The sequence below is a fragment of the Artemia franciscana genome, chromosome 18 (assembly GCF_032884065.1).
Source record: "Artemia franciscana chromosome 18, ASM3288406v1, whole genome shotgun sequence".
NCBI lineage: Eukaryota > Metazoa > Arthropoda > Branchiopoda > Anostraca > Artemiidae > Artemia > Artemia franciscana.
Genome location: NC_088880.1, coordinates 30983200 through 30995514, shown reverse-complemented (window position 1 = coordinate 30995514; position 12315 = coordinate 30983200). Strand labels below are relative to the sequence as shown.

The following is a 12315-nucleotide window of genomic DNA, read 5'->3' as shown; positions in this document are numbered from 1 at the left end:
GGCCAGAATATACCTGTCTAGAGGCGCTCTCCTTTCAGGAGACCTGTTCGGAAAAATTAAAGTTGATATTTTTTCCCATTTTTCCCTTAAATTAAGATTCAACACAGAAAAGCTCAATTTTAACGGTATGACAATAAAAAAATATAGCCAAAATTTTTGAATTTTTATAACAGAAATAGAAAATTTAAGGAGTAGTGGTACAAATTAAGTAAAAATTAAGAAGTTAAAATTAAGGAGTAAAAAGAAATGAGTAAGGAGCAGTGGTACTTACTCCTCGTAATACTCTGTTGGTTAGGGGACTCTTTGATTTCAGTTTTCTATTTCATCATTTGGAAAGTGGTAATGAATAATGAAATTTTTGTCAATGAAAAAAGAGAAAATTAGCAAATTGTCGAGGAAGAGTTTGAGCTGTAAATATAACAATATTGGTTCATTGGTACGGAGTAGGAATAACAAAATAGTCTAGCATGTTTAACTATTCACTGACCATCACTATCACTTGTTTCATTTTCATTTTTCTCAGTTTTTTTGCCCTGATACGCGTGTCGCCTCAACCTATCGTATAATTCGTCCTTGTTTCCATACAAGTCACCTTGTGACCTGGCCATGTTATTCTTCGTACCATCTGCAAAAGAAAAAAAAAATATAAATCACCCATACAAATGACACGGCTATATTATTATTCATACCATCTGTAAATAAAAAATATGCAACCAAAAGGATGTTCGAGCTTCGACGAGTCGATCCTGAACACGTTCATATAAACGTGTTCCTTTTTTGGTATTTTTGGTCCTAGTCCTTTCTTGGAAGAAGAAATAAAACAAAAAAAGTGTTTTGAGTTGATTTTTAAGAGCTTTAAGTTGACCAAGGTATGATGAAAGTTTTTTGTTGAGTGTGAGTTAAGACCTTATAGCATGTTAAGCTGGGCGAGAGCTGAGAGTTTTGATATTTGTCAAAATTCGTATAGAGCTTTGTGTTCAGTGACAGTTAAAAGTTTAGTTGAGTCGGGCAAAATTTTAGAGATAAGAACTTTTTTTTTAATACTTAAGAGTTTAGAGCGGAGTCAGTGCTGACAGTTTTGAAGAATTTTCTTTTAATTTTAAGCTGAATGAGGGCTGAGAGATTTGAAAAATGTTTTTTTTTTAAATCATAAACTGAATGAGGGTCGAGAGTTTTGAGACATATGAAAAGTTTTATAAATTTTGGATTGAATAAAAATTAAGAGTTTGGTGAGTTTTACAGTTCTGACTCAAGAGTGACTTGAGGGATTTGAAGAGTTTTGAGCTAAGTGACAGCTGATATTTTTAATAATTTTAAGCTGAGTGGTATTGAGAGCTTTAAAATTTTCGAAATGTTTCAAAGAGTTATGACTCGGTAGTTTTGAATTGATTAATAGCTAAAAGTTTGGAATTTTGTGGTGTAGTTAAGTGTTGTGAGTTAAGCGAGAGTTGAAATTTTTTAAGAGCAGAGAGATAGTTAAGGGTTTTCAAGAGAGCGAGAGCTAAGATTTTTGAGGTGTTTTTAAGGGGTATTAAGCTGAGCGACAATTGAGAGTTGAAAGGTTTTCATGAGTTTTTGTAGCTAAAGAGAGTTGATAGTTTTGACAGTGAAAAAAAAAAAAAAAAAAAAAAAAAAAAAAAAAAAAAAAAAAAAAAAAAAAAAAAAAAAAAAAAAAAAAAATTAGACACTTTTCTCGAAATTTGAAGAGTTTTGAGCTAAGTAAGAGGTGATATTTTTGATAATTTTAAGCTGAGTGAGGATTGAGAGCTTTAAAATTTTTGAAATGTTTCAAAGAGTTATGACTTGGTAGTTTTGAATTGATTAATAGCTAAAAGTTTGGAATTTTTCGGTGTAGTTAAGTGTTGTGAGTTAAGCGATAGTTGAAATTTTTTAAGAGCAAAGAGATAGTTAAGGGTTTTCAAGAGAGTGAGAGCTAAGATTTTTGAGGTGTTTTTAAGGGGTATTAAGCTGAGCGAAAATTGAGAGTTGAAAGGTTTTGATGAGTTTTTGTAGAGAGAGAGTTGATAGTTTTGACAGTGAAAAAAAAATAAAATAGAAATTAAAGACTCTTTTCTGGAAATTTGAAGAGTTTTGAGCTAAGTAAGAGGTGATATTTTTGATAATTTTAAGCTGAGTGAGGATTGAGAGCTTTAAAATTTTTGAAATGTTTCAAAGAGTTATGACTTGGTAGTTTTGAATTTATTAATAGCTAAAAGTTTGGAATTTCGTCGTGTAATTAAGTGTTGTGAGTTAAGCGAGAATTGAAATTTCTTAAGAGCAGAGAAAATGATTTTTTTTTTTCAAATAAATCAGTTTATTTCTTTGATTATTTTCCTCTCTTTCTTAACATTGTTTACGACCTGGTTCACAGGCTTTTGAGCCTTTAGGGGTTGTTATTTATAGTAAGCGCCTGAGCGAGGGTTGTTATTTTACTGACAAAAAACTCATGGATAACAATAATAAAAAAAGCATGACAACACTTACCTTTAACATACGTTTCGTTATAAAAATTAGGCCATATTTAGGCCAAATTTAGGCCAAAAATTAGGCCAAATTTAGGCCAAGTTGTTATTTTACTGACAAAAAACTCACGGATAACAATAATAAAAAAAGCATGGCAACACTTACCTTTAACATACGTTTCGTTATAAAAATTAGGACATATTTAGGCCAAAAATTAGGCCAAATTTAGGCCAAGTTGTTATTTTACTGACAAAAAACTCATGGATAACAATAATAAAAAAAGTATGGCAACACTTACCTTTAACATACGTTTCGTTATAAAAATTAGGCATTTCCCAGCCATCTTCTTCTTCATCATAATAATGTGCGTATGTGGAGTGATGTGATGGTGCTATGCTTTCTGCATATGGTGCACCAGTACCATAGAAAAAGTTTGGGTTAATTGCACCTCCAGCTGGATCAATTATTGAAGGTGCTAAGCCAGTTTTCATTTCTGGTTGCTTTCGACGATTCGTCCTGAAATTCAAGTTTTCGATTATATTAAGAATAAAAGGATAGGAATCGTTAAGAAATTAAATTATGACACAATCAAGGCTGAGCAAAGTGTGTTTTTATTTATTTTAAAATTAATATTTTTTTTTAGCTAATTAAAACATCTTCTTCAGTATTCTTCTAGTCAATTTTATTGCAACTTTTCTATCAAATAGGATTCAAGCTATTAAGTATAAAAATGTTAATTCTGATTCACTTCTTGTGGAGTTCTATAGGTTATGCTTTTAGGTCCTTTAATTTTTTTGGTAATGATGAACAATCTTGCTAATGAATCAGCCAATCGCTAGAAGTTTGTGGATGACATGTCATTGCTCAAAAAGTGCAGAAGAAATATTAAGAGCAGTGCAATGAAAATTCTCGAAGACTTTGCGAGGGAAGTAGTCCAGTCAAAAATGAAAGTGAATCCCTATGAATCTCATATTATGTTTTCCTAAATCAAGGCCATCACTCATAGCCCCAATACCTATTCAAATAATTACAACAAAAACGAAACTCTTAGGGGTCACACTGACTAGTAACTTGAAATGAGAAGCCCAAATTTGCTCTTTTGTTAAACAGGCTAGTATATCTCTGTCCCTCCTCTAGCTATTTGCTAAATATTCAGGCCTTAAAAGCATATATCCTCCGCCTTTATATATCTTTTATCCGTCCACAGCTTGAGTATGGTTGCCCAGTGCGACATTTTGGTCTTGCGATGGATCAGTCCGATAGGCTGGAAAATATCCAGAAGAGATCCTTGAGAATTATTTACGGTCAAGGCAAAGTACTTTACATTCTCCTCCTCAAGAAATTTCGCCTGCCTACCTTGGCAGCCCGACATGTTACTCTTAGTACCGATTTTGGAAACAATCTGCGTTGTAACCCACGCTTTCAATGTATACTCCCAGCTCATTATTGCCCTACAAAGCCCCGTTTACCTGATTAAAAGCAAGAAAAATCCCAGTTTTAAACCCTATTAATGCAAGAACTGAGTGGCACAGAAAGAACTTTGTGTCAGCGTTTGTTGAAATCATAAATAAATGAAATTTGTAATGCATCACGTTGGTGTGTCATTTTATATTGTTTATGTGCTGTTTTTTTTGTTTCATTTTTATTTGACAGGCCAGTTAGATTTATCGGTGTATGTTTTTTTATAATGTACTTATTGCCCTTTTACTTATGCCCTCATCTTTATTCATTTTACTTATATTACTTACTTTTACTTATTTTACTCACATTTTACTTATGTACTTATGTTTGTGTACTTAAGTACTCATTTTTATTCATTGTACTCATTTTATTTGACAGGTCAGTTTAGTTCATCACTGTAGGCAATGATTTAATATTTCACTTATATACCTATGTTTTATTATTTATTTGTTTTTGTATACAATGTAGGCTAGCTGACTGAAGGCAACAAGTTCGGCAGTTTTTATGTTGTGAGAGTTTGCTTGATAATAAAGTACTCTTCTCATAATAGTGCTAGAGCTTGTACCGAATAGAGAGAATTACTCTTCTGCTTTTTGAATATAGATGAAATGGAGAAAAAAATGTAAAACTGAAAATGAAAAATGAAGAAATGGAAAATAAAGAACAAATGAGCGAAAAAAGATACAACAACAGATGTTCATTCAGTAAAAATACAGATAAGAGAAAAAGAAAACTGAAAGACAGAGAAAAACAGAGGGGAGGGGGAAACCCTCTTACGACAGGCTATAGATAACATCAACAAAATTCGATATTAGATTGGAAATGGGAAATGAAATAAAATTGGAAGTAACTGACATATTCTAAAAGAAAATGGCCATTTTCTTAAAACTTGGATTCATTTGCTTTTTTGCTGTCGTTCAAGACGAGATAGCCCTTTTGATTACAAAAAAAGAGATTTGCAATTTGGTAAAAGATAGCGATTAGTTTTTAAATGAGAAGGGAGCTTATGTTCAAAAACCAAACAAAATCATTGCGACAGATAACACAATTAAATTAATTAATTTATTTATAAAATTAATGACAATTAATTATAAAAAGAGATTTGCAATTTTATTAAAGACAGTGATTAGTTTTTAAATGAGAAGGGAGCTTATGTAAGAAAAAAAGAACTAATTATCTGTGCCAGATAACACTCATAAATCAATCTGAGATAAATGCTGATAGAGTGAGAACAACATTCTGTTCAACAACATTTAGGTAGGTAAACATAATAGAAACTAAAACTAACCTCACACATATCATCCAGATGAGAAGTATCATCAAGATAAGAAGAATGACAGATCCGGCTATTCCTCCAGCGATATATGCAAACTCGGATTTCTCCTCACATCGTTTTCCTTGATAACTGCCTGGACATTGACACTGGGGCTCAAAAGCCTTATTTTTCTTACAGACACCATCGTTCAAGCAATAGCCATTACATAAATCTGGAAAAACGTATAGGTTGGTAGAAGCAAGCAGAATTTCTGAAATAAGCACTACAGGAGCCTTTTTTTTGAGCCTTTAAAATAAGGCTCAAAAGCCTTATTTTTCTTACAAACACCGTCGTTCAAGCAATAGCCATTACATAAATCTGGAAAAACGTATAGGTTGGTAGAAGCAAGCAGAATTTCTGAAATAAGCACTACAGGAGCCTTTTTTTTGAGCCTTTAAAATAAGGCTCAAAAGCCTTATTTTTCTTACAAACACCGTCGTTCAAGCAATAGCCATTACATAAATCTGGAAAAACGTATAGGTTGGTAGAAGCAAGCAGAATTTCTGAAATAAGCACTACAGGAGCCTTTTTTTTGAGCCTTTAAAATAAGGCTCAAAAGCCTTATTTTTCTTACAAACACCGTCGTTCAAGCAATAGCCATTACATAAATCTGGAAAAACGTATAGGTTGGTAGAAGCAAGCAGAATTTCTGAAATAAGCACTACAGGAGCCTTTTTTTGAGCCTTTAAAATAAGGCTCAAAAGCCTTATTTTTCTTACAAACACCGTCGTTCAAGCAATAGCCATTACATAAATCTGGAAAAACGTATAGGTTGGTAGAAGCAAGCAGAATTTCTGAAATAAGCACTACAGGAGCCTTTTTTTTGAGCCTTTAAAATAAGGCTCAAAAGCCTTATTTTTCTTACAGACACCATCGTTCAAGCAATAGCCATTACATAAATCTGGAAAAACGTATAGGTTGGTAGAAGCAAGCAGAATTTCTGAAATAAGCACTACAGGAGCCTTTTTTTTTGAGCCTTTAAAATAAGGCTCAAAAGCCTTATTTTTCTTACAAACACCGTCGTTCAAGCAATAGCCATTACATAAATCTGGAAAAACGTATAGGTTGGTAGAAGCAAGCAGAATTTCTGAAATAAGCACTACAGGAGCCTTTTTTTTGAGCCTTTAAAATAAGGCTCAAAAGCCTTATTTTTCTTACAAACACCGTCGTTCAAGCAATAGCCATTACATAAATCTGGAAAAACGTATAGGTTGGTAGAAGCAAGCAGAATTTCTGAAATAAGCACTACAGGAGCCTTTTTTTTGAGCCTTTAAAATAAGGCTCAAAAGCCTTATTTTTCTTACAGACACCATCGTTCAAGCAATAGCCATTACATAAATCTGGAAAAACGTATAGGTTGGTAGAAGCAAGCAGAATTTCTGAAATAAGCACTACAGGAGCCTTTTTTTTTGAGCCTTTAAAATAAGGCTCAAAAGCCTTATTTTTCTTACAAACACCGTCGTTCAAGCAATAGCCATTACATAAATCTGGAAAAACGTATAGGTTGGTAGAAGCAAGCAGAATTTCTGAAATAAGCACTACAGGAGCCTTTTTTTGAGCCTTTAAAATAAGGCTCAAAAGCCTTATTTTTCTTACAAACACCGTCGTTCAAGCAATAGCCATTACATAAATCTGGAAAAACGTATAGGTTGGTAGAAGCAAGCAGAATTTCTGAAAGAAGCACTACAGGAGCCTTTTTTTTGAGCCTTTAAAATAAGGCTCAAAAGCCTTATTTTTCTTACAAACACCGTCGTTCAAGCAATAGCCATTACATAAATCTGGAAAAACGTATAGGTTGGTAGAAGCAAGCAGAATTTCTGAAATAAGCACTACAGGAGCCTTTTTTTTGAGCCTTTAAAATAAGGCTCAAAAGCCTTATTTTTCTTACAAACACCGTCGTTCAAGCAATAGCCATTACATAAATCTGGAAAAACGTATAGGTTGGTAGAAGCAAGCAGAATTTCTGAAAGAAGCACTACAGGAGCCTTTTTTTTGAGCCTTTAAAATAAGGCTCAAAAGCCTTATTTTTCTTACAAACACCGTCGTTCAAGCAATAGCCATTACATAAATCTGGAAAAACGTATAGGTTGGTAGAAGCAAGCAGAATTTCTGAAATAAGCACTACAGGAGCCTTTTTTTTGAGCCTTTAAAATAAGGCTCAAAAGCCTTATTTTTCTTACAAACACCGTCGTTCAAGCAATAGCCATTACATAAATCTGGAAAAACGTATAGGTTGGTAGAAGCAAGCAGAATTTCTGAAATAAGCACTACAGGAGCCTTTTTTTTGAGCCTTTAAAATAAGGCTCAAAAGCCTTATTTTTCTTACAAACACCGTCGTTCAAGCAATAGCCATTACATAAATCTGGAAAAACGTATAGGTTGGTAGAAGCAAGCAGAATTTCTGAAATAAGCACTACAGGAGCCTTTTTTTTGAGCCTTTAAAATAAGGCTCAAAAGCCTTATTTTTCTTACAAACACCGTCGTTCAAGCAATAGCCATTACATAAATCTGGAAAAACGTATAGGTTGGTAGAAGCAAGCAGAATTTCTGAAATAAGCACTACAGGAGCCTTTTTTTTTGAGCCTTTAAAATAAGGCTCAAAAGCCTTATTTTTCTTACAAACACCGTCGTTCAAGCAATAGCCATTACATAAATCTGGAAAAACGTATAGGTTGGTAGAAGCAAGCAGAATTTCTGAAATAAGCACTACAGGAGCCTTTTTTTGAGCCTTTAAAATAAGGCTCAAAAGCCTTATTTTTCTTACAAACACCGTCGTTCAAGCAATAGCCATTACATAAATCTGGAAAAACGTATAGGTTGGTAGAAGCAAGCAGAATTTCTGAAATAAGCACTACAGGAGCCTTTTTTTTGAGCCTTTAAAATAAGGCTCAAAAGCCTTATTTTTCTTACAAACACCGTCGTTCAAGCCATAGCCATTACATAAATCTGGAAAAACGTATAGGTTGGTAGAAGCAAGCAGAATTTCTGAAATAAGCACTACAGGAGCCTTTTTTTTTGAGCCTTTAAAATAAGGCTCAAAAGCCTTATTTTTCTTACAAACACCGTCGTTCAAGCAATAGCCATTACATAAATCTGGAAAAACATATAGGTTGGTAGAAGCAAGCAGAATTTCTGAAAGAAGCACTACAGGAGCCTTTTTTTTAGCCTTTAAAATAAGGCTCAAAAGCCTTATTTTTCTTACAAACACCGTCGTTCAAGCAATAGCCATTACATAAATCTAGAAAAACGTATAGGTTGGTAGAAGCAAGCAGAATTTCTGAAATAAGCACTACAGGAGCCTTTTTTTTAGCCTTTAAAATAAGGCTCAAAAGCCTTATTTTTCTTACAAACACCGTCGTTCAAGCAATAGCCATTACATAAATCTGGAAAAACGTATAGGTTGGTAGAAGCAAGCAGAATTTCTGAAATAAGCACTACAGGAGCCTTTTTTTTGAGCCTTTAAAATAAGGCTCAAAAGCCTTATTTTTCTTACAAACACCGTCGTTCAAGCAATAGCCATTACATAAATCTGGAAAAACGTATAGGTTGGTAGAAGCAAGCAGAATTTCTGAAATAAGCACTACAGGAGCCTTTTTTTTGAGCCTTTAAAATAAGGCTCAAAAGCCTTATTTTTGTTACAAACACCGTCGTTCAAGCAATAGCCATTACATAAATCTGGAAAAACGTATAGGTTGGTAGAAGCAAGCAGAATTTCTGAAAGAAGCACTACAGGAGCCTTTTTTTGAGCCTTTAAAATAAGGCTCAAAAGCCTTATTTTTCTTACAAACACCGTCGTTCAAGCAATAGCCATTACATAAATCTGGAAAAACGTATAGGTTGGTAGAAGCAAGCAGAATTTCTGAAATAAGCACTACAGGAGCCTTTTTTTTGAGCCTTTAAAATAAGGCTCAAAAGCCTTATTTTTCTTACAAACACCTTCGTTCAAGCAATAGCCATTACATAAATCTGGAAAAACGTATAGGTTGGTAGAAGCAAGCAGAATTCTGAAATAAGCACTACAGGAGCCTTTTTTTTGAGCCTTTAAAATAAGGCTCAAAAGCCTTATTTTTCTTACAAACACCGTCGTTCAAGCAATAGCCATTACATAAATCTGGAAAAACGTATAGGTTGGTAGAAGCAAGCAGAATTTCTGAAAGAAGCACTACAGGATTTGCACCTGGGTTGCCACCTTCAGCCCGAAAGGGCTATTTTAGCACAATTTCATTATTTTTAGAGCTGTAGCACTTACTCAGGGTTGCCACCTGTAGCACGAAAATGTTATTTTTAACACTTTTACAGTCAACTTTTTGCACCGAGAATCGTTAAGTAGTACGCAAATTTGGGCGATTGTAGCACATTAGGAACTGATCGTGATGGCAACCCAGATTTGGCCAGGTGAGTGAATAAAAAGCCGATAGCACTAATGATTGTCAGGTGCTGGCCTCTGTCTTGATTGAGTCCAAAATTAAAGTTCAACTATGTTGGACTTAATTTTAAGACAGGCAATTACCATGTTTTGGCATAATGACCGTCTATTTGGCGACGGAGTGAAATTTCAGTAAGTTTGATTTTAGTTGAATGAGTTTAATCTTCAATTATTATTTTTAGTTTTCAGAGAACCACTGATTAAGGTTTGGACTTAACCCAAAACAGAATTAAGCGTCAGAACACATGCTTTAATACTACTACTATTCGAGTACAAAGTTGGTAGATGCCAAAAAAAGGGGAGGGGGGTAAAATATCATCGTCCCCAGGGGCAGACATTGATTGTAGGGGAGTACAACTGCCTTCCTAGATTTGTTTCTGGCTAATTTTGACCTATTTTGTAGTATTTGCAAAGCCGCGCTCTTTGCTCTCTCACACCAAATTCTTACTTGCTTTAAATATTTCCCCTCCTCCCTCTTATACCCCCCCTAAACCTAAAGCTAAATAAATTTACAATCGCCACTGCCTTAAGATTGTTGCCCAAAGAGTGATAAATAGTAGAAATAGAACAAAGGGTGGAAAAATTGCCAAAGAAGGTAAGAAACGAAAATCAGGGTATTAAGATAGGGTAACAAGAGGAACATGATTTTGGCTGTTTTCAATTACAGTAAATCCTCTTTAGGTCAGTTAAAAATCCTATCTAAAGGGAAAAAATGAATTTAATAGACAAAAAAATTAAAAAAGATCTAAAGCCGAACTGGCCAGCCATGACAAAAGAAAGAAATGCTCTGGAAATGACAAACGGGTATATGTCAGTAGAAAGCAACGAAGAGAACAAAAATCAAGCGAATATTTCGTCCATATATAACAAGGCACCTTCAGCAGAGAAAAAAAAACGAAAAAAAAACCAACTAGTATCTACAACAAAAATAATATAAATAAAAATATATAAAACTAAAACAAACTAACTAATGTATATATATATATATATATATATATATATATATATATATATATATATATATATATAGATAAGTTGTCTGTGTGTGTGTGTATCGAGTGACGTCATGTCATCAGGTCGTCAAGTCGTCATTATGACGATGACGTCATTAAAGGTATTTAAGACATTTGTTCACGGAAAAATGTTTAATTGTAAAATGACTGAAGAACCTACAATGTCAACAGCCGAGGAAGCTGCTCAAAGAGTATATGCCAAAAAACTTGCTGCTGATAGAGAAAGTAAGAAAAGAAAGCGTGCCGAGGAATCACAAGAGCAACGCGAAACCAGACTTGCTGCTAAAAGAGCAAGTGAAAAAAGAAGGCTAAAAGTATTTAAGAAAATCGTTCAAAGACAAATTTTTAATTGTAAGAAGATCGTGGACGGAAAAATGTTTAATTGTAAAATGACTGAAGAGCCTACAATGGCAACAGCCGAGGAAGCTGCTCAAAGAGTCTATGCCAAAAAACTTGCGGCTGATAGAGGAAGTAAGAAAAGAAAGCGTGCCGAGGAATCACAAGAACAGCAAGAAACAGGCTTGCGGCTAAAGAACGCAAAACCGCGCAGTTAGATGAAAATCCACCTGGACAGCGAGAGTCAAAACATATCAAAACTGAAAATGATAGCGATGATGATTGGGTTTGCGATTTTGACTTGGATAAGGTCATCAATGCCTACCAGATTTTAGTTAAAAAAACAAAGGTTCGGCGATATGTATTTCATAGTGACGCTGAAAAATAAAGAAGAAAAAGAAAACTGAAAAAAGAAAAAAGGTAAGAAACTAAAAAAAACTAAAAAGAAAAAACACTCAAAGAGAAATTACAGACCGGGACACAAATGACGACCGGGACAGAGGGAATATAATGACGACCGGGACACTCAAAAAGAAATTACAGACCGGGATACCGGGACACAAATGACGACCGGGACACAGGGAATATAAATGACGACCAGGACACAGGTATTTAAGAATATCGTTCAAAGACAAATTTTTAATTGTAAGAAGATCGTTGAAAGAGAAATTTCTAATTGTAAAATGACTGAAGAACCTACAATGGCAACACCCGAGGAAGCTGCTCAAAACGAATGTATTCAAGCCGAATTAGCTGAGTTGGTAAAGCGTTATGTTTCAGGTTCTAGGTCCGAGAGGCTCCAGGTTTGAACCTTGGCTTTAGCATTAATACAAAAGAAGAAAAAAACTAAAAAAGGTAAAACTACAAAAAAAAACTACAAAGAAAATACTAAAAAAACTAAAAAAGGTAAAAAACAAAAAAAAAAAAAAAACAAAAAAAGGTAAAAAACTAAAAACTAAAAAAGAAAAAAAACTAAAAAAAACTAAAAAAAAGGTAAAAACTACAAAAGAAAACTAAAAAGAAAAAAAACAACTAAAAACTAATAAAAAACTAAAAAAAAACTAAAAACTGAAAAAGAAAAAAAAAACTAAAAAAAGGAAAAAAAACTGAAAAATAAAGGAGAAAAAGAAAACTAAAAGCCGGGACACAGGGAACATAAATGACGACCGGGACACTCAAAGAGAAATTAAAGACTGGGGCACTGGGACACAAATAACGACCGGGAGATATAAATGACGACCGGGACACAGGGAATATGAACGACGAACGGGACGCTCAAAGAGAAATTACAGACTGGGACA

General features: G+C 34.0%; 1 protein-coding gene across 1 annotated transcript in view; it reads right to left on the bottom strand.

Annotated features, from left to right (window-relative positions):
• Positions 1 to 257: 257 nt before the first annotated feature.
• Positions 258 to 12315, bottom strand: part of LOC136038864 (uncharacterized) — a 204878-nt gene continuing 192820 nt past the window's right edge. The window contains exons 42-44 of the mRNA XM_065722318.1: positions 5213 to 5411; positions 2762 to 2979; positions 258 to 625 (exon numbers count right to left, since the gene is read on the bottom strand). Coding sequence (XP_065578390.1) covers positions 480 to 625; positions 2762 to 2979; positions 5213 to 5411 — 563 coding nt within the window. The 3' untranslated portion in view covers positions 258 to 479. The remainder of the gene's footprint in view (positions 626 to 2761; positions 2980 to 5212; positions 5412 to 12315) is intronic.